This window comes from Corvus moneduloides, chromosome 1, assembly GCF_009650955.1.
Source record: "Corvus moneduloides isolate bCorMon1 chromosome 1, bCorMon1.pri, whole genome shotgun sequence".
Classification (NCBI taxonomy): domain Eukaryota; kingdom Metazoa; phylum Chordata; class Aves; order Passeriformes; family Corvidae; genus Corvus; species Corvus moneduloides.
The window spans coordinates 38,144,275-38,167,251 of record NC_045476.1 but is presented as its reverse complement, the minus strand read 5'-3'; the positions used below and the strand labels follow the sequence as shown (position 1 = coordinate 38,167,251).

Genomic DNA, 22,977 nt, shown 5'->3' with positions numbered 1-22,977 from the left:
TGCAGGTCAGTTGTCCATAGAATAGGGAAGACTGCACAAAAAGTTTATAAAACTTTACTGATTCTTTTGTGTCAGTCTTTTCTGTCAGGTTAGGGGTACAAGCAGTATTTTACGAATGTCATTAGTTTGTGTTTTTATGTTGTAAAATGCAAATACTCCTAGAGCACAAGAGCCTTCCCACAAAAAGGCTTTACTGTAAGGAGTTCTTAACTATAAAAATGCTCTTTCTCTGCCAAGCATTTGCAAAATATGTGAATGTTTTTATGCACTTCATCTAGTTATTCTCTTCCTCTATGTTATGATACTCAGAGAATTTGTTTTTCTGGACACGTATTTTCTGCGAGATGTCTTTTATTGTTAATTGTTTATATTCCCAAACCATATTTTTGTCACTGAGATGTGAAGATTTGCTGATGTAGAAAATTAAGGGAAAAGATTAATTTAAAAAGAAGATTTCACTTCTCGGAGTGGAAACCCTAGCTGTCATTCAGACTGTGCCTGCCTTTTGCTTTTAATCCTTCTATTTAATATAGTCCAGTCACGTATCTTTGTATAGAGTGTTAAAGCACAAACAGTTGAGTTGCCCAGTAAGAAGCACATGTGTGTGCATGACAGAAGAACCACGCTGTCTTTTTTATACCTCAGACCCTTACTTCCAGCAAATAGTTCTTCAGCTTTATGGATGTGCAGCTCTGTGTGCCTGCATGGTACAAAATGAGAAAAGCTGCAGCGCAGCTGCTGTGAATTTCACTGGGGCTCTATGTTTGCTGCAACAACAAAGTACGAAGTAGTTTTTTCAGACAGTTACTGTAATGAAATTAGTTAACTAAATCAGTGCTGTTACAATCCTGAGAGTTAGGGACTTTCTTTTCCCAGTTCTTCCTTCATCTCTGCCTGAGGTTTGCATTCAGTGTCTTTTGTCAGTGTGTCTTGTAGCCAACTGTATGACCAGGTAGGTTGTTTGGGATTTTTTTTCCAGTGTACCTTGCAGTTATCAATCAGTATCTGCTTTTATAGAGCATACCATGTTCACACTACACAAGGGAATAATACAGTTCAAGCTGTGACTCACAAACATAGGATTTGTCTCAGTATCCTCACTTGCCTGTTTTGTTTCATATAGAATGTCAGAAAAGGCATAGGATTGCAGGCACCAAATAATTAAAGGTCTTGTGATACCACTTGGGGCCATGTGATGAAGTGCCCTTGTTTGGAATGACTAGTCCAGAGTAGTCATATTAACAGGAAGTATTTCCATAAGCAGTAGAAAGTAGTGGGTCTTGGTTTCCAAAGAATAGTTTTTGCAAATCTGATTTACTGTTTAGCTGAATTACACCAAGTCTGCAGTGTGAGCTCTGCTCTTAGTGCACACTGAAAATGCACTTGGGTGGGGAGTGGCTTCTCTGATATCAGGTTATAGTGGAGGTCTCACTGTAGTCTTTAACAATGCAGAGACACTCTGCTCATGGGCATCCTCCCTGCTTCCTGTTTTGATTGCACATGGAGAAGTGTACTATTTTGAAGATGATTGCCTTCTCTCAAGGTTGGCCAAAATTGACCTAAAAGGGTAGCTGCTGGAGATGCAGACATGGTGTAGAAAATGAAGATAAATTTTATAGAATCAGATTAAAAGTAGGTCATTGTAGCTGCTTCACTAACCAGTTTAATTACAGTCATTACATTTTGTTGCCTGTTTTATATGTGTCTCACTCCCCTTCAGGTAAATCTTTTCCTGTATGTGGGCTATTTCCTTTCTGCTTCTTTCTTTAATCTCCAGGATATCCTCCTCTGTAAAGAAGATTGCCACCCCCACACTAGCACTTATGCCATCAGGGAAGGCAGGAACCACCTTCAGAGATCAGCAGGCATGGCCCAGGAGTGCGAGGAGGGACTGGTGGCATGCCCTGTGTTGCCTCCTTTGTGCCAGGTCCTTAGTGTAGCTGCACTGATGTCATTGCAGCTCAGCAGTTCTGGGCAAGTTAATGCCATCAGCCTCAGTCCAGTGTTGTTATATAAGAGGTAACAATGCATCATCCAGAAAGCTTTTGACCCACAGTGGGTCACTCGTGCCTGAGGAATGTATCATGCTGTTTTCACAAAGCAAATATTTACAGGTTTTAGTAGGATAGGAAATGCTGGAGGAACAGTGATGTGCTCTAAGGAATTCTGGGCAAAATGTTCTGTGATCAGGAAGGACTAGATCAGGTGTTTACAGAAGCTCTTCCTATTTTGCAATCTTGGGAAACCAGTTAAGATACATTATCAGCTTTCTTTGCCATAGGAAATGAGAGCTCTGCACCTGTGTTTTCTAAGAACACCTCTGGAAGGACCACAGAGGGGAGAAGTATCTTTCTCCCCATTTTTTAGAGGAGAAGGCAAGTAGAAGTTTCAGCACGTTTGCCCTATGCCATAGCCCAGGTCAAAAGATCCTCTTCATCTCTGGGAAGAGAAGGGGCTAAATGCATGTCTCATCCATGGGAACTGATGCAAGGAAGGGGAAACTGTGAGACCTTTCTCCAGGTATTGAGAAAAGACGTGACAGGGAGCAGGCAGAGGAGTGGGCTGTGCAGCTTCATGCCTCCTGCTGAGTTGTGGTGTCTTTTCAGGATTCTCACATTCTGCCTAGGACATCCAAACAGAAATAAAGATGTGTATCTTGGGCTGCTTTGGCACAGCAGTTATCAACCCACTGGGAGCACGTAGCCCTCTCTTGCACTGTGCTGCTGAGCTGTTGTGCCCCCAGTAGTCATTTATTTGTGACTTCTGGCCAAACACACTGACTTAAGCAATGCTAATGGGGCTGGGGAAACTGAACTGCCTTAGTCCTCTTCCAGTGAATGTGTACTTGTGCACCCTGCTGGGAATTAGCACTTGACAAGGTCCCATGCTGTGCCTGGCTGCCGTAGGATGCCCAGTGTCCCACTCCCTGCTGGTTATTGCAAAATAAAGGCTCAATTCCCAATTGCCTACTCTCCCAGGCTCTCTGTATGTGCCTGCAGCTGGCCTGGTCACTGTTTTCCTGGCATGCCTCTTGCATTGCCTTTGCGTTTCTGGAGCCTTGCACGGGATCTTGTTCTGGCCTTTGGGAAGCACAGGCAGGAGCCTCTTGTTGGTCCTTGCTCTTTTCCCTCTTTGTGTGAGGAAAAGCATTTGATTTGGTCACACTTTCTGGCTTCCATTGCCCACGTGGCACAATCTTCTGGCTTAAGCTCCTTTATGTAACAGTTGCCAAACCGAACAGATACGGCTGATATTACTGTGTGTGCTTAAAAAAGGAAACATTGACTCACTGAGTTTGTTACTCTTGCTTTATTTCAGTAGTACCCAAACTCACCAAGTAGCCCGGAAGTGTGGCACTTTGTATGGTCACTCCCTAGAATCAAGATAGGAATCTTGGGTATGTCACATTGTTGATTTAAGGTAAAAAATTGTGTTTGGCAGCACAGGTCAGGTGGTCTATGCTGGGCCTTCTGTTCCTGAAGCAATCAGTTGTGGTAGGGATTTTGCAGGCCAAGGCCCTTCCCCAGACAGGACATGGTCCACATGACACTTGTGTCATAACATAACAACTGCCATCAAGATATGGAAATGGAAACTAGCAGGTAACAAAGCACAGGTATGCAGAGAAACACACGAGTAAGCCTAGTTTCAGCCTTCTCTTTATGCTTAATGTATTTCTGTCTCTATGGCTTTGTTAATGTTTGCTTTGTTTCAAACAGAAAAGAATATGGGGTCACATCAGGATCACTTCCTAACAATACCTTAATACATAGGGTAGGAAGGATGATCCATTTGATTAATTCAGACGCCTACTTCAGCCATGCCAATTTAGCTCTTTTGGGAGTGAAAGAAAGGAAAGAGAAAGGAGATATAATAATGTGACCTAATCACATTAGATTCAAAAGTTTGTAAGATTTTAATTAGAACTTAATTTCATTGTAGTTCAGCTTGAATTGTAACAAAAGCACTAATGCGTAACAGCAATTTTTCTAAAGATTCGGTACTTTGGGTGTTGTGTTGGTTGAAACTTTGGCCGTACCTCTGCAGACAGAATTCTGAACAAACTTTGAACAGGATGCTTAGTAAGTTCCCTATGTAGTTTCTATGTGGCTTTTTTCTTTGAATGATTGTTCCCAGATTAGCGCTGGAAAGATTGCATCCCCAGGCATGATTGTTTTAGTAAAGTGTTTGAGGCTTTCAATTAATTTTACTTTAAGAAAGATTTTCTGTGAGTGCCAAGTATAACTCACTTATCCTAAGCAAAGAAGGTGGTGCAAGGTATGTTTATCCAGCCAAGGATGCTGTAACAGAGCTTAAAATAAAGTGGTGTCATCTTACATGTGTAGGGAACAGTGAGTTCTGAGAAGGGTTTGAGAGGTGTTCCTTGTGCTAAAATCACGCTCCAGTACTAAAGCTTTTCGTAGCTCTTGCGCATTAAAAGTATGCTCCGGTGCCAGAGAGTCAAGCATGCATCATTTTTGACTCCTTGGCCCATGCCTAGTCTGTGTCTTGAAAGTCTTTCTGAAATGGTCTTATCTTTTTACTCTGCAACCTGTAGGGAAGATCTGGCAGAGGCTTTGGGGAGGGAAAATCATGTGTCATTGGAACCTCCCTCAGGGTCACAAGATAGACTGGATGAGATGCCAGCCAGAGCTGGACTGTACCACCAACTGTGTTGTAACTCCAGCCAGAGAAAATTGCTCTCTGAGGTTTGCTTGGTAGTTTTGTAAGATATAACTGAAGAAATAACTGAAATGGAAAGTGAAAACTAGAAGAAAATATTAAGGAGATTCCTGGAAAAGTGTTGGCCTTGGAATTCATTACTCAACAGGATCTAAAATGCCAAAGCATCTCTCTGCTACTCATTTGAGCTGATAAAGACTTTCATTTTATTTTTGACTTTTACAATTGCAGGTGTCACAGAGAAGAATAATCAGCATCAACCCAATGGTCACCAAGGCTATGAACTCTGCTGTTTTTATCTAGATGGATGAAAAGGTTAACAGCCCAGGAGGGGAGTTCCTTTTGTTTCCAAGATGGCAGCAACTAGTGGCGAAAGTCAGCTGCAGCGGATTATCAGAGACTTGCAAGGTACATGCTGACAGATACATTCTGGAGGCTGGACTGCATCCTCTGGGTTTTAGATAACAGAGAGTAGGAGTTGTTTTCAATTGTGTAACTCCTTCCAGCAGCAATTGTAGCAACATAATTCGAGGTGTGCAATGTGATGGATTTTTTTTGTGAGACAAGTGCTGTACCTTCTGCAGGACCCTGAATTCTTAAATCCTGCAAATTTAAACATACAAGAGAAGAAATAGGTTTTACAATTTAAAGAAAGGTGTGTGGGGGGTGTGCATTGTGAGCTAGTACTTCATCGGCATGCAGAGAGTTACAAGACTTTATGTGAAGTAAGGAGAAAAGGCCTAAAACTCAGGCTTCCTTGATGGGAAGCTGGTGTGGAGTTGTTGCTAATGTGGGAAGGGGAAAAACCAGGAGGCCAAACCTAGCTGGGAAAGGAGACCCAGAGGAAGAGTGCTGGAGAATTACACCTGCTGTTCTTGCTGCAGTGGAGCCTAACTTGTCTTCCACTAGAAGTAGCCAATCTCATTTTCAACAGTTCTGCTGCAGGCAGAATTGGCATCAGATTCATAACAGTTTTCCTGCTCTCTTTCTGTCCTACTCAGCTGCTTATACCAAGATTCAGATATTTTTCCTTTTAATTTTTATTAACTATAAGGTATATGCACCAAAGCTGAGAATCTAGATCTTCCTGTGACATAAAAAAGGAGGTCTATGTGCCTGCTGACAAGAAGAAATTTTAATTTGCAACGGGTTATCAAGTGGGACTGGGAGCTAAAGCTCACTCAGTCACCTGAAATAAGTATAAAACCAAGGTTGAAAGCAAGCTCAAAATCAGTAATTTCTGATGTTGAGAAGTACATCCTTTTGGGGCTAGAGTGCCCAGGGGGACAGTAGAGTGTATTTTGACTTGAGATTTCCTCACCCACTGTGGGTGTATATTTTAGGGAAGAGTTGCTGTATGCTTATTTTTTGTGTAAATTATTTTTTTCATTTGTGTTTGTAACCAGCACAAGCTGAACCTTCCTGAATAAAGCATGGAGAAGATAAATGTGCTGACTGAACGACTGTTCTCGTGTTACTGATCCCCTTTAGCAGATTACATGCTTTGTCCTTTCTAATCAGAATTCTGTTTGTCCTGTGGCAATACCTTAATGTGCACATGAGACAGCAAAAAGTCATTTCTCTTCCCTCTGCTGAGGTAGCAATTAGCAATTGTCTGTTAGCAGGTTTTGTTAAGTGTCAGAAGTACTAAGTGTCTTTTTAAGAAGAAATAATCCGTACAACAAATTGACACAGCTTGAACTCCTGTTTTCTTATAGGTGGTCTTAAATTGGAAGCATAGCAGTCATTTTTTTGTACTGTCGTTAAGACATTGCAGCTAAAAGGAAATGAGTCCACATGCATAATGTCCATGAAGAAAGTATTCATTTAGTTGTTTATGGATTCAGTGCTAGATATCCTTTGCATTAGTTAACTATTTTGGTGTCTTGTTTTAAAGATGCAGTGACTGAATTAAGTAAAGAATTTAAAGAAGGAGGTGAACCGATCACTGATGACAGTGTCAACTTGCAAAAATTCTCCTACAAGCTTGAGTACCTTTTACAGGTAAGAAGTGATTTGTGTATTTGTAATCCACCAGCAAAGCTCGGCCTTGTTTTCTCTTACTTCCTCTTCAGTATGTGGGGTTTAACTCAAATAATCGTAAATATCCAGTTGAGTCTCTCTTTGTATTTATTTTTTGTTGTGTGCGATAAGTGGACTGAAATGTGTGCTGCCTATTATACTTATTTCAAGTGAAAATAAATAATCACAAGGCAGTGCTGGTAGTTTGATTGAGGAATGTAAGGCATTTCTGTACTGATCTGAAAGATCTGGGCTTGATTTTAAAGATCTATCGTGCTAAATTATCCTGAAAAAACTGTGGTAATGAGATCTTGACATTTTAGTGCAAAATAAATACTAGTAAGCTGTTCATGGTGCAAAATGTAGTGGTGTGAGTAATTTATAGAATTTCAGCAATTTCACTTTGAATTTTTTTTGTTGTTGTTGTATGAAAGGCTTAATACAAAAGGCTGATTTTTAATCTGGAATGTTGTGTTTTGTCCACCCTTAAAATTTAAGTAAAAGAGGACACTGCTGGGCAAACTGAAATTCAGTTTGCATAGTGTGGTGTCCACATATACTGTAATCATGTTAGTGATTGCAACAAAGACATGCTAATGTAGCCTTAATCTAGGCAAAGGAGTTTTAATGGGATTGCAGAGGCTCCAGCAGAAACTGAAAATTCTTTTGGGATTTGAATGGTCCAAGGTGCAGTTCATACCCTTGCTGCATTGCTGCTCTAAACATGATTTATCTAGAGCAGGTTTTTCTGGTACATACATGTGTGCTACTGGCACACTTAATTACAGGTCTCTCAACAACTGGCTGTTAGTGCTTTGCTCTTGAACAGCTGCAGAATCTGCTGCAAATCTTTGTTTCAGCAGTTTTGAATGGATGTCTGTATTTTAAAGAGCACCAGAACATTATTATCTCTTACTGTCAGTAAAGTAGCTTTTGTAACTGCTGGATTGCATCAGTACAGTGCAGTGTCTCTTTCCTTTGTGAATACACTGGCTAAAGCTAAGAGGACTTATGAAAGCACATGCTGCTGGGAGAGGAACAGAATTTCAAGTAGCTATATATAAGTATATTTCTATTTAGATTTTGCTCATTGTATTTTGTTTTCCTGGTTTAAGTTTGACCAGAAGGAAAAAAAGCACATTGCTGGGGAACAGAAAAGACTACTGGGATTATTTCTGCGACTGCTTGGCAAAAATCAAAGGAGCTAATGATGGAATCCGCTTTGTCAAGTCTATTACAGAAGTAAGCATATCAGTTAAGCATCAGAATATGTGGGTTTTGTTTTGCCGTGTCTTTTCAGAGAGCAGTAGCAACAAACCAAAAAAAATACACTGCTTTTAACACATAGCAAAAAAACCTTGGGGATTTTTTTTTTCTCGCATAAGGTATAAAAATACAAGATTTCCTTTTCTACTAGGGCACCAAATTATGTAGGATTAGAAGGCCTGACTCCTGTTTCAAAGACCACTTACATAAGTGAATGGACCTGTTTGTCTCTGATTGTGCCCTGCTTTTTCATAAACTTAGTGCCATTTTCTCTTGAAAAGAAATGAGAAATTGAGTCAAGGGTAGAGCATACCATCTTCAGCACAGCTTACAGCAGGATTTGACTCTTAAGTGTAAGATGAAAAGTTCACCATATTTGACTTTTCTTAAGACTTTTTTAACTGGTCCATAAAGTTGACTGACTGAGAGCAGCAATTTCATCTTCTGTCTCAACTCTGTTCCGTCGTGTGAAATAGCATGATGGAATGACATGGGATAGTTGTCATTATTCCCTTGGGTAAGCTGTCAGGAACAGCACAAAAAGCCTTGTTCCTGTTAGATTTAGATAGTAATAAAAACCATGTTATATCTTCAGGTCAATGTGGGGTGAAATAAAAGCTGTGAGAAGCTTTCTGTGTTGATCCTGTCTGAGTCTTTAGAATCGTTTGAAGAAGATTTTCCTTGTGGGTGGAAGAGGCGGTGGTGTGGTGGTGCTGGCCAGTGTTGTCCTGGTGCTCACTTCTATTATCTGTGAGCAGTGCTAACTTGGATTGGCAAGTTGCTATTTACAGCAGATTTTTCTATTCTCTTGGGAGTTCTTCCACAGCAGCTCTAGATAATGTTGTTTTGATTCATCTGAAAGAGAGCCATGATACTGCAGCAGAGGCAGGTTCTGGGCTCCCTACCTTTCTTTCTTCTCTTGGCAACTTTCACAGTGTTGAATTTTGCTGTTCCAAGGTGAGCAATCCCAGGAAGGGCTTCAGTTTGCTTTACCAGTGGGCAGGAAAAGAGGGGAGAGGCACAGAAATTTGGGTTGGATTTCGCACTGCAGGACAACCAGAGAAGTAAGGACAGTAGCCGCTGCTGCAGGAAAAATCCTCTGACTATAGATAGTGGCCCCTAAATTCTCAGTAGCAGGAGCCACTCTGATTTCTCTGCAAAGGTGGCTGTGCTGTAGTCTTCAACAGTCTGTTGCCTGTGGTATCACCTGCATATTGCCACATGTAAAGACTGCTCTACTTTTTCCTTCTACAGTACATCTGGCTGTTAAATTGTTAGCACAATATAAAAAATTATAGTTTGGAAGCAGGATATGTTCTACTTCAATTTCTGTGCAGTCATAGAAATTAGCTTGTGGAAGGTTTCTTTAATCTTTATTAACTTGTGGTTTAGGAATATAAACTCTTAAAAGAGGAATCAGTGATTGGTTTCAGGTAACTGAGCTGGCAGACTCAGGCCCAGAAATTAAATGACACGTGACACAAATATATGTTTGTTATTCCCCTTCATTACAGGCAGAAATCAGCAGCAAATTTTTGAACCTGGCTGGATAGAACATAAAGGTTTCCAAATGTCCTCTATTTGCTCACTGAACAATACTAGTTGACCTTCAAAGGTGGAGGTGAACAAAAAGGAAAGAGTAATAGTTAATTTTAAGGATGGTCAAACATTAGACAGCATAATGCCTCTTCTGTTCTGCCTGCAGTGCTTCTAATGTTAGGGTGCACGGTGTGCTAGAGAGGTGGAGCAAGGAAGCAAATAATAATGCCCTGGAAACTCTTATCTGCTAATTAAGCAGAGGGCCTTGTTCTTGAGGGCAGTAGGTGAGCAGTGAGTTCTGGTCATTCCTCTTTCCCTTTCAAAAGGTGATTACACTGAATACACCTATTTCCAAATCTTTACAGCCATACACTGCACCTTAGCTACAGTGTTTGCTGTCAACATGGAAACACTGTCAATACCAGACACTCTGCCTCCCTGATTTCTAGCAGGGCTCCAGGACGTGGCATGCTTTTGCTTCCTAGTCAAATAGTCTTCAGCTACTTGTAACTGTATATATGTAAATATTTTCCTCTACTTCTCATTATGTACATTTGTTCTGGTCTCTTCATATTGCTTGAAGAAGGCATTGCAATTTAAATTGAAAAAACAATGGGAGTAAGGATAGGATTAATTCTGTGGCTTCCAGGGTTTGGGATTTTTTTTACAGTTCTTAAGATATTCACTAAATATGCCTACTTAGGAAAAGACACTTGTAAGCTTCTGTGCATAGAGTAGGAATAGCATCTCCCTGAAGAAATATTCAGATGTCTGCAGGGTGAATGAGGGCAAAAACCAGTTGGTAAATTAAATTTGCTGTTTGTGGTATACTTAGTGTTTAGGGACCATGGTATTTTGCACTTTGTATGCTATAGAATTCAAACCAAAAATCAGTAAAAAGTGTTGCTTTCTTTGCTTCACGTTTCATTCAGGTTATATTTATAAGGAGCATTTTTGTATGTAGTGGGTTACTGAGCTAAATGAAGAACCTGTGTTACTTCAGAGTAGAAGCCCAGTAACAGCAAAAACAAGGAAGCTGAGGGTATTGCTCTCATTTCACCACAGTGGAATACTGATTAGCCAGAGAGAAAGCTTGTGTGGCCTTTGAGCCTTGTTTCACACTAACTTTCCAAGTAAAGTTACAGTAACCTACTAACTTGTGCCTCAGCCTCTCTATTTTTGTCTTGGCATCTATTTTACATCATAAATGTATTTGTTTTGTTGGTTGGATGAGCAGTTTGGTGAGAAATTCTTTCATCATGCTCCTTTCCCGTTCCTAAATTGATTATTGACTTTGATAGAAAGAAGAAATAAAACACAACTATTCAGTGCTTCACTATTTTGCAGGACAGAAAATGGTTCAGATGTAAAAATAAAACATCAGTTCCCCAAGTCAATAGCTATAACAAAATTCAGTGCTGAGCTTTGTGATCCCCCTTATGTTGATTTAACAGCTGTCTTCATAAAAAGATCCATTAAATTTTGGTCATGCAGCTGCTCTTGGTCTGAAGAAAGAATTAGATTTTAATCAACTTAACAGCTAAGTATTAAGAAAGGCTTTTTGTGTTGTCTGGGGTTACTGTGTCCATGGGGATGTATATTTTTATATGTGTACATCTTTGTTCTATGACTAAATCTGTCCAGCTGTGGCCATATGCATCTTAAGTAACTTAAGCAGTCACTTCTGCCTTTGCTGGGCACGTTGAGATTTGCCTTATGTTGTCAAGTGTCCTTAGCATAGTCTGGACTCAATATATTAGATGATTCATTGGTCCTGTGATGCCTTTTATATAATTATAAAGTGAACAACAGTCAGCTGTAGAAACAAATCCATCGTTCTAAAAAGATTCCACCCAATGACAGACTTAGGAAAAGGTTCTTACTGGTTTCCATTAAAACTTTTTCCTTTACAGTGGCTTATTATATTTTTGTGTTGCTGTGTGGGCTTTTCTGGCCATGTCTCTACATTATTACAAATGATATTTAGACTTTTCTTGTGGTTTCTCCCCTCCAGCTACGAACCTCTCTTGGAAAAGGAAGAGCATTTCTTCGTTACTCCCTGGTTCACCAAAGGCTAGCAGACACCTTGCAGCAATGTTTTATGAACACCAAAGTGACCAGGTGAATAGCAAAGTGCTTTTTAAACTAATAGGTGTTTTCTCAGTGTGATCAAGCAACATCACCTAGTAGCTATTGAAAGAAATTGAAACACTTCCAAATGTTTGGCTTAGAGAGCTGGTAATAGGATATGAAGGATCATAGACCTTTTGTCCTGGGTCACTGGTTCATACCTATCTTGGGCTGGTAAAGATTGAAAGTTATTACAGCTAAATATGTGTGGAGTGGGTTGCACTGGTGCTTCTGTACGTCGGTTTCAAAGGTGTTGTATTTATAAGTATTGAAGATCCTGGGTTTGATGGGCTATTCATCATGAGAGAGGATTAATTTGGATGTGTTGCACAAAGCCCCAGAAAGCATTTGCATATACCTCTGGATGGTCACACAGAGGAACAACTTGCCCTTGGCCAAGAAACTCCAAGTATAGTTTGTATTTGGTTGGAGGGATGCTGCTAGGGCTTTAAGAAAAAGCCAGCTATTTTCACAATATATTTAACTCTGGATGCTGCTTTCTGTTCCTCATTTTTGATGTTTTAAATGTGTGATTTAGGTATTTACTGTGTGATTACCCAGTGCATAGCACATATTTTGTATTGTCAGGGATTTGCCCAAGCACTACAGGAAAAAATATTTTGTGCAGGTACTCCTATAAAGATATTTATGTGGAATTAAATAAAGGTGTTTAATTTCATTTACATTGAAGGGATAGGATATTGTTCGGTGGGTCTGTTCATTGTAATTTGTGTTTAGAATACTGTATCATCATTTTTCTGAGGTGGAGTGAATAATGATGTGGGGTTTTTTGTACGAGAAACTGCTACTTCTCTTTTGCTTATGAATGAGTACTTCTTTTTAATTTGTTTGTTTTTAAGTGACTGGTACTATGCAAGAAGTCCATTTCTGAATTCCAAAATGAGTTCTGACATTGTGGGTCAACTGTATGAGCTCACTGATGTTCAGTTTGACTTGGCATCAAGAGGCTATGATTTAGATGCTGCTTGGCCGGCATTTGCCAGGTAAGATGGAGCCACGTTGTGATTTTGTGTTAACAAGGACATAAAACACCTGCTTGCTGAAGAATCTGTAAAAGCTTCTGCTTTTGAAGGTAGGAATACTTGTGTTTGAGCAGGTATAAACTTTTTCCATGTAATTAGTCCATGACCAAATTGGCCTGTTTCTCCTTCAGTTTACTGAGTACCAGTGATCAGAGATGGTGCTCTGTAATACAGCACTTACAGTAATTGCAGTTTAGGCCCAAATCCCAAGCTATTCTCATCTATAGAGGCACAAGAAGAAATCTTCTTAGCTTCCTCTGTTTCAAGAGCTGAGGCTGCACAGCCAAGCAGTGTGCTTCACTTGCAGCAATGGTGATCCCACCTAAAAGTGGGGTATAACAAACCTACCAGATCTGGTCCAGGTCCATTTGTATCGATGGGAGTTTTCTAGGGCCCTTTCCTGCCACCATCTGGTTGAGCAGCCACCACACAGCAATACAATTCCTTAGAGCAAGGCTGCATTGGTTCTTGAGGATGTGGGAACTGACAGCTACCAGCCCCATCACCTTTTATAGATGCCTTGGATAGCCCTATATTATTTTTCATCAATTTCATCAATTTCAGTGGTTATTGGGCAAGACAGCAGGTGCAGTTATGTCCTTTTTTATGTGGTAGTTACCACTAGATAAATCTTACATATACAAGTAGAAAGACACAGATATGTCTGCTTAGACTTACCTTATATATTGTTTCTCTGTGTGATCCACAGGAGGACTCTGTCCTCGCTTGGATCTTCAGCATATTTATGGAAGCCTCCCAGTCGCAGTTCCAGCATGAGCAGTTTAGTGAGCAATTATTTGCAGGTAAGCAAATTGCAAATAAATGTTTATATGTCATGGTAGGTCTCTGGTTGGCATAGCTCCAGAGAACTTTGTAGTTTTATGATGGTTATAAGTCTTGAAATGCTAAACTGCTAAAAGCATACTTAATTAAAAGTAAAGGGAATTGTCTCTCAGCTGCTTCAACTTAACATGGAAATCTTGTAAAAGAAAAAAAATATGTTCAGAAGATAGGTATGTACTACCAGCAGATAGGTATGTTTTCATTTATCTTTTGGGAAAACAAGCCCCATTTACTAGAAGTTGATGTCTTGTAGTGCTATGAAGGCAGCACACAATGTCACTGTACATTAAGACCCTGAATTGCTCTCATTTTGGCACACCATTTAAGTGCATGTTTAATACTACTTAAACTTTCTTCTTTTCCCCTTCTGTTCATTTAGGCACAAGAGTTTCCTTCCAGCCCTGATGTAAATAACTCACTAAATGTTGAACACCTTGAGGGCTATGAAGAGATGCGTTTAGAACTTGACCAGGCTGAGCTGAGGCAGAGGGAACTTCAAGATCGTATTCACCAGCTAGAAGTTGAAAACCAGGAGCTCCAGGCAGCTGTCAGCCTTCAAAAACAACAAGTACAGGTAGAAAAGGAGAAGAGCAATAACTACAGTGAGGAGAACTCTCGGCTGACAAAGATAATCACAGAGTTACAGAAGCAGTGTGAGGTCTCACACTCCACTCAGAGCACTGTCCATGACCTGCAGAAGTGCCTACAGTCACTGGAACTGAATGCAGTGGAGCAGCAGAAGGAGCACTCAACAAAGGTGGAGCAGCTGTTGACCAGCAAGGAAGGTTGTGCCTCAGAATTGCAGGTTTCAAATCAGGAGCTGGAGACCTCTAGGGCTTCGATTGCTGTGAAGGATCTTTGCGTTGATGAGCTCAAAGCCAAGCTGAGTTCCACAGAACAGAAGAACCTCAACCTCCTTGCAAAAGTTGATGCTGCCTTGGACGAAAAGGGACAGCAAGCCATAGCCCAGTACGACTCTGCCCTACAAATACGGGCACTGTTAGAGAAGCTTCAGGAGATAGAAAAGGAAAAAGCAGATATGCAAAGACTCAATGATGAACATACATCTCAGCTGAAAGCAGCAAGGGAGGAGCTGCTGCTGAAAGAACAGGCACAGAAGGAACTAGAATCAAGATACAGTAGCCTCACTGCTAACTCCAAAGAAGAGAGTGAAAAGCTGATTGAGAGCCTGGAGACCATGGGCAAAGGAAAAGATGCACTTCAGAAGGCCCTGACTCTGAAAGGAAAGGAGATGGCTGAGCTCCAGACCCAGGTAATGGGGTCGCTGGCTCAGGTGGGTTCACTGGAAAAAAATCTTGAGGAAGCCAGGAAGGAAAAAGAGAAACTTGAGGAGGAGTATGGTAGGAGGGAAGGAGCACTGAAGCAGGAAGCCCAGTCGCAAGCAGAGCAACTTGAACTACAGGAGGGTCGCTTAACAAAGGTGAGTCAGACTGTGTGTAGCCTTCAGGAGCAAAACCGGAAACTCATGTCTGAGAAGGAGCATCTCGGGCAGAAAGTCAAGGAGCTGGAGGAGCACATGGAGCAGCAAAACTCTGCAGTGAGTGAATTGGATGAGGAGAACAGGAAACTGAAAACAGAGAATGAGAATTTGCAGCAGTCTAAGAAGAAGATGGAAGAGAAACTGAAAAATCTGGAAGCTTCTAAAGCTTCCCTAGAAGCCGATGTAGCCAGGTTGAGAGCCTCTGAGAAACAACTTCAGAGTGAAATAGATGATGCCCTGGTGTCAGTTGATGAAAAAGAGAAGAAGCTCCGGGGTGAGAACAAACAACTGGATGAAGACTTGCAGAATGCCAGGAGGCAAAGCCAAATTTTAGAGGAGAGACTGGAGGCTCTGCGCTCAGAATATGAAGAACTAAAGCAAAGAGAAGAGACCTCCAAGGAGTCTTATGCCTCATTTGAAGCACAGCTGAAGAGTGCCAAACAGCATAGTTTACAAATGGAAAAAAGCTTGGACACCTTGAAGGAAAGCAAAGAGTGTCTCCAATCACAGCTCACAGAGAAGGAAGTAGAACTGCAGGGCATGGAGAGCCAATGTGAGCAGCTAAGAGCAGAAGCTGAAAGATACAGGAAGAAAGCAGAGACTCTTGAGATAGAAAAGCTCAATGTTGAAAAGACATGCCTTCATCAGACAAAACTTATAGAATCTCTCACATCAGAAAAGGAATCAGTGGAAAAACAGCAACTACAGCAGGCAGTGTCCCTGGAGAAGGAGGCCAAAGAGCTGGCCTTCAGACTGACCATGACTGAAGAGCAGTTGGAGGTCAACCGAGGTGAAGTGTCCAGGCTGCAGGCAGAAGTCCTCGACCTACGAGTCAAGCTTCAGCAGGCCACTGATGAGAGAGAGAGGATGAGAGGTGAGCTGGCAGTCACTGAGACTCTCTTGAGTGAGCAGAAGACGCTTGTCCAGCAGCTGAAAGAGCAGAGTGAGTCTCTCAACAGAAACCATGTGCAAGAACTGATGCAATGTAAAGAAAGGGAAGAAAAGCTGAAAAAAGAGCAGGAGAAAACAGCCCATCAAAAAGCTGAGCTGGAAAGTAATTTAATGAACTTAAAGGAAGAGCTGTCTAAGGTTAAGCGGTACTTGGAAAATGCTAGAGTGGAAAATGAAGAAAATAAAGATCTCCTCCACAGGACCAACACTGATATGGCTGAACTTGGTATTCAGATTTGTGCCTTGACCTCTGAAAAGGTGGATGCAGAAGAGCAGTTGGCCCAGGCCACAGAAAGGTTCAAAGAACTGGAAGAACAGGCAACAGAGCAACAGGAGAAGCTGAAGCTTGACATCTCTAATCTCAGAGAGGAGAACAAGCACCTGCAAGAGAAATTAGAGGAGGCTCAAATGTGTGCTGCAGCTGTTCCAAGTCTGCAAATGCAGCTGGAGACAGTACAGAAACAGGCTAAGAGTTTCCAAGAGACCAGCCAAGAAGAGCTGTCTGCAATAAAATTTCAAATGAGCACAGAGATTCTAAATTATCAGACAAAATTCAAGGTAAATTAATGTAATTATTATAGCTGAGGGAGCTGCTTTACCATCTGCTGCAGCAATTACTGCATGAAATCCTAAGGTTTGTGTGGGTCAGGCTCTGAGACTAACATGCAACTAGCCTAAGCCTGAGAATCTGAAAATGTCTCTATGCTCATGACCTGGGCCTCTCTGAGGTAAAATAACTCCTCAGAGTTCTATGGACACGTGTAATGGAAAGGCCATGTGATACGGAAAAGCAAGTCAGTACTCATGAGGGTGATGATTTCTTATGTTGGCACTGAAGGTGGCATCTGCTGTCCCTCTGGTTACAGCTGTGGTTGTTTTCTTTTTTGGTAGGAGCATTGCAAGACCTGTCTGTCACACCTGTAACACTGCTTCTCCTAAAAACTGATTTTGATGAAAGGAAACTTAAACTGAGACCAGAATGCAAAAGCATTTAACTCCCGCATGTATTTTTGCTTTCAGCTGCTCAAGGCAGCAGCTGAGAAGATCAAAGTTTTGCTTCCAAAAAACCATGAGTCAGCCCTATGTACATAAAACAGCACACCTAAAGCCTGAAGATTTCATTGTGTTTGCTTTGCCATTCTGATAAAATGTCTAAGATTGCTGGTTGATCAGAGGCTTATGCCACTGCATGAGTTTGACCTTCTTTTTGCTGAGAATTGCAATAGCCTATGCAAAGTAACAGTGAAACACAGTTAATGTGCCACCATAAAGGGAGTTTGCTTGATTCCAGGAGTTGAGTGTCTTTTTAGCTGTCTTTCATGAGCCAGTGGTGCTGCATTTATCCCATGCATGGCAGTAAGAGCACTCATAACTCACAGCTGGGAATTTTGTAGGTGAGGGGGTGGCCGCTGGAGGATTACTAACTACTGGCTCAATCTCTCTGCCAGGCTGTCAGTGAGGAGTGTGGGAAAGTAAGAGAGCAACTTGAGGAACAGAAGCAACAACAGCATGCTGCGGAGGAAGAGATTACAGAGTTACAAGTAGGTGCTTGATCTGATTTAAAACCAGAGGTGTTTGTGTCAGCAGGCATTAGTGTTACCACTGGGAAGGCAAGCAGCATTTCTAATGACTGGCTGAGAATCTGAGAATGCCTTTGTATAAATACAGTTGCTGCAGAAAAAATACTGGGCAGCTGACAGCCACTGAAACAGAGATTATGAAAAGCACAATGTCACTTAGGATTTGCCCTGCCTTGAAAGCTGGTCAGGTTTTATGTAAGACCTGCTTATGTGTTCTCTTCTTAAATGGGGGTATAGGTTTAAGATGTGTCTTTCTTAGGCTCTGCATGCCCACACAGCCACATGTGTAGATCCATCTGTTTGCAGGCTGCAAAGGGCACTGAATCAGAGAATTAATGTGGCTGAGAAATAACCCAGCCACAAAAAAATAGAATTTTTGCAATAAATTTGTCAAACAGTTGAGTTAGAAGGGTCATACTGAGTTCTAAGGAATCTGGAAAGAAGAAAGTTAAGATTACTGGATGTGGCCTTGCCTGCTAGGAGAAATCCATACCCTTAGAGGTAGTTAGGTATGTTCCCTGAGGACTCCAAGTTTGGCAGACTTCTCTGGAGAGTCTAGCTGTGAAAGAAGTTGGGTTGTTTTCAAGTGTCCTTCATATTCCATATGGGTTTTAATAAACAATATTTCCCTCCTATTTAATTTTTCTCTTTTCAAGCTTTTAGGTGGTGAAAAAGCTTTCAGGGTATATTCTCTTGCCATTATTTTAGAGAGATTTTTCTTGATAAGGAGGCAAAAGCTCAACTGACATGGATTAACAAGAATTACAGGCTTAATACTGTCTTACTTAAGAGTGTATCCCTTATTCAGTGTGACAGAAGTAATCAGTCACTAGTACACAACTAATTACTGCCTGCTTATACAATAATATCTTAATTGGTCATTTGGCTGTAACTGATTCTTTTAAAACATTGTTAGCTGTCTTGGTAATTGTCCTGTGTGTGGTAAAGTCTTGTTTTTATATGTAAAGAAATACAGTAATTTATTTTCCTAGGCTGCAAACACGAGTTTGTGTAGAAAGCTGGATGAAGCAAGAGAGCAGCTGTCGGAATCAGAATCTGCTCGGCTGCAGAAGGAAGAGGAGGTGACGTCTCTTAGAGAGCTCTTGGAAAGGTGAGAGTTTGGGTTCTTTCCATAAGCTGTTAATTGTAGGCCAAGCAGGGGAACAATAATCAAAACATATTGAAAATTGCCACGGTTTATGAAGTACCATATGCCATGGGGTTTTATACAGAACAAATCGTGCATGGGCACTGACAGGGAATATCAGATGGACACTTCAGACGAGAAACAAGGAAATTATCCAGCACACATGAGTGCATGGTTTGGTTTTTACTGTATTGTTAATTTAGCTGATACAAATTCATAAAAGACATTTTTATAACCTCCTTTTACCTTATAGGTTAAGCACAAAATTAAAACAATATTGGGGTTTTTTTTTGTAAGGAATGGAAAATTTATGCTTTTGGACAGTTTGGTTTTTCTCTCCTCTTCATGAAGTTTCAGGGAATTATCTGAATGGGACCACATCCTGCATGTATTTGTCAGGTTTCTTATCAGCTTTAATTATCTAACTCAGGCTATGCTTTCGAAGTCTCTAATGTGGGCCTGTGTGGTGTGGGTAATCTGGCAGTCAGAAAGAGATCTTCATGAGGCATGGGCTCACACAGAGTCTAACAGGTTAACCAACGCCTATGTATTTTTATATTTTTGTGCTGATAAGATCTGTATTGTTCCTAGTTGGTAGTTATCATAAGCTTTACTATAAGCAGGGCATCCAAGAAATTGCTGGTTCCTGGCTGTGTTCACTAGATAATGGATCTATGTGCATTTTCAGTGATGCAGAAAACTGGGGAGATTCTGCCTAGTTCTAAAAACTATGCACATTGAGAAAAATTTCACTGAAACTACCTGTTTATCAGGATGGAGGAGCCCTTCCTCCCACAGGGAAGACTTGAATGCACATGAGCTAAAAATGATTCATAATTGCCTTTGTATTTAATCAGGATCCAAAAAGAAGCTGATGAAGCAAAAGAGAAGATCCTGGATTACACTGAGAAGCTCAGCAAGGTGGCAGCAGACAAAGATAGCAGTGACCAGAAGTTATTTGCTGAACTGGATGACCTGACAAGAACAAAGCAGTTCCTTGAAGAACGTTTGATAGAGCTTATCAGGTTGGCATCATAATAAACAGCAGCAGAAATTCTTGCTTAGGATGTTCAGGGATACTGCTTAGGTCATCCAGGCTTGTATTCCTGAATTGAAGATACAAGTAATGGCCAAGTTCATTAGTGGTTGAAATTTTGCATTTCCATAATATAGTCAAAAAATATAACACTCAATAGTATCTCCTTATTATGCTGTCTGTTTTAAAAAAAATGTAGTTCTCTGCATGACATGTGTTTTTCTCCCTGTCTTTGCAGAAGCTTCAGTAGGTTTTTTTGATCTATCTTTATTTCTGAAAGCTCCTCAGAAGTTTGGAGCAAAGGAATTTTTATTATGAAGCTTTCACCAGCATTCCAGTTGAGGTTGGTTAACAGAAAACCAGCATTGACAACTTCTATGTGTTTTTCTTTCTTTTAACTGTGTCATTGCAGAGATAAGGATGCTTTGTGGCAAAAATCCGATGCTCTGGAGTTCCAGCAGAAGCTTAGTGCAGAGCAGAGGTGGCAGGGGGACACAGAAGTTAATCACTGTCTGGACTGCCAGAGAGAGTTCTCATGGATGGTGCGCCGACACCACTGCAGGTCAGTTGCTGAACTATATTGCACTGTTCAAAAGTAAAACTCAGTATGGTTGTCTACATGGAGGAAATATTTCTTAATGTTCACAGTTCAGTGATGAAAATCGTTAATACATGACATTGTGGAGGCTGAAAGAACACATGAGCTTACAAGGGGATAAGACATTATTGGAAGGATCCCTTGACATGTATTAAGGCAAAGATCTGGATGCAACTCTGACTTGTCTGTTAGTTTCTCATTTCTGGAAACAAAGATAAACACACCCTGTATAGTGTGTTTCTTTGAAGGATGGTGCACTGGTCTGTGCATGCTCTAAACAATATTCACCAGGATGGCTTTGCTACTGTGATGGAAGTATTCCAGAACGAATTTCAATGTGCTGTGCAATTATGAATTCGTTTACTTACACTAGGTATGTTCAGAGATAATTAACTATTGCAGAATAATCTTTTTAAAAGTGGATATTAAATTATTTCCGCTACAGTTAGTATTAGTTATCTGATCTAGATTTCTTAAAAATGTATTGAAATGGATACATTTCAGAGTCCTAGTGGTATGTTTGGTTTGACTCTTTACTGTTCCTTATCCTCATGACCTGATTTGTCATGTAAGGAAAGAAGGAAGCACTGAAACTGTTTCCATTTCATGTGAATGTAAACAACATTCTATAAGGATTAGTGAATGGTGAAGTCATTTTGGGTAACAACTTCCAAATTACTCATTCCTGCTAAGGTCTCTGAAGGCTGCTCATGTCTTCACCCAGTAATGATTTAAATTATTGCGAAAAACAAAACCATTAAAATTTCATGAGTAGCAGTCATCCTTACTGGGTACTTTTCTTCATGAAAATCTCAACATGCTCATTAAAAAGTAGTTGACAGGCTTAATACTGAGAGACTTCAGAGTGGAGAGGGCAGGAGGAATGAATGTAAATGTATGTGTCCAATACTGTTTTTTCTTTCCTGTCTGAAGGGGAGAGGGGTCATTACAAAGCAGAGACATATAGATGTGTTCTTAAAATCAAATCAAGTTTTGTTTTACCTGTCTATGAGATTCGGCCTGTGTAATATTATTAAGTACATTTCCTTACTTTGTACTTAATATAGATATTATTTATTTGTTTTGCATATTTGTGGGCACTTGATTGTTTTTTGTCTTTAAATGTGGGTTTTTTGTATTTTTATTTTTTCTGTTTTCCCTGTTTATTAAGGTAGCAAAATGTGAATGTGAATTTCTGTCCTATGCTTGTCAAGAAGACTTGCTTCACTTCAGAAAGGAGCACAGTCTGTTATGAGTTCTGCAAGTGGGTGTAGCTTTCATGCTTTTGCAGAAAACAAGTCCATTATGAAAGAGCCCCAAGGTCTGTCACATAGATATGTTCCAGCTGTGTATGGTATTTTTCTAACACCTTTGGTTTTGAATCATTTCTAGAATGTGTGGCCGCATTTTCTGCTACTACTGCTGCAACAACTACATGGTGACAAAACCTGGTGGAAAAAAGGAGCGTTGCTGCAGAGCTTGCTTTAATAAGCCTAGAGTCATTGTCGACAGTACAGATGACTCTGGATCCAGTGCCAATCAGGAAGGATCACCAGCTTCATTGGAATCTCCTGTGTCACCATCTGAGAGGGCTTTTGGTTAGTTTACTGTTTGCATGCTGTGGAAAAATAAGTAGGGTTCTTTGACAGTCTCCAAGAAACCACATGGTCACCTCCTCCTCCAAGGATCTGCAGGAGACCATAGAGTGTTTTCAGGGTGGGACTGATCCTGTCTTTGAATTTGATTGGTATTGAGAGAAATGTTCATGTATATTAAATGAGTGTCAGTCAGCCCAAGGTTTTCCATTAGTTCTAATAGTTACCTGAAACTTCTGTAAAGGTAGAAGAATGGCCCAGGCTTCCCCCTTAAGGGTTCTTCTTGTTTGTTTTCCAGAAAACCAGCTAATAGTGTTTATGTTTCTTCTCATGGTTTTTTTGGCACAGTTGCAAGTGAAGCCTCTAAACCACCAGATGATGCAGCATTTGATATAATCACTGATGAGGAGCTGTGCCAAGTACAGGAATCAGACTCTCTCCACAATGAAAGTCAGATAGAAAGAGACTCTCTGGATCAAAGCGTGACAGATCTGTGAGTAAACTGCTTCTCAAAGAGGGGACTCTTTGGGATTTGCTTTAGAATGTTCTTTTTTTTTCCCCATTCAGTGAGAGTAGTCAACCTCTGTGTAAAGTGAAGACACCTCTGTTGCCAGGCCACATGTTCAGTAGACCAACACACGATAATTTTGGTCTATTTGCACAGCCAGTATTCAATCTAGTAAATCTAAACTGCTAATCCTCTCCCTCCACCTGCTTCACCACAGCACAGGGGTGTAGTCCCAGCTCTGTGCTGTCATCAGGCAAGCTGTCACCATTAAAGTCAGCATTCAGGCTCTCTGTGTCTGTAGAATTCCTTACTACCGTAGAGATGACAGCTTACAGAAAATAAAAAGAATAACTGTGTAGCTACATTTGGCACAAGTTTGTTCTTTTCTTTCTTAAGAAAATGAGAGTGAGTGCAAATTTCAGTAATTTTTTACATCTATTTCTACATAAATTACCAATGAAAAGGATTTAAGGCCATCTGAATATCCAAATACTTGGTTTGCAAATTACATTGTAGTATTATAGTTAAATGTGTG

At 40.6% G+C, this 22,977-nt stretch overlaps 1 protein-coding gene across 1 annotated transcript in view; it reads left to right on the top strand.

Moving 5' to 3' along the window:
* The window catches only part of FYCO1 (FYVE and coiled-coil domain autophagy adaptor 1), a 44,804-nt gene that overhangs the window by 3,367 nt on the left and 18,460 nt on the right, over positions 1-22,977 (top strand). The window contains 14 exon segments of the mRNA XM_032106365.1: positions 4,915-5,091; positions 6,581-6,687; positions 7,821-7,835; positions 7,837-7,947; positions 11,525-11,631; positions 12,501-12,644; positions 13,393-13,486; positions 13,906-16,536; positions 17,427-17,519; positions 18,551-18,669; positions 19,563-19,730; positions 20,154-20,303; positions 21,732-21,937; positions 22,283-22,427. Coding sequence (XP_031962256.1) covers positions 5,037-5,091; positions 6,581-6,687; positions 7,821-7,835; positions 7,837-7,947; positions 11,525-11,631; positions 12,501-12,644; positions 13,393-13,486; positions 13,906-16,536; positions 17,427-17,519; positions 18,551-18,669; positions 19,563-19,730; positions 20,154-20,303; positions 21,732-21,937; positions 22,283-22,427 — 4,145 coding nt within the window. The 5' untranslated portion in view covers positions 4,915-5,036.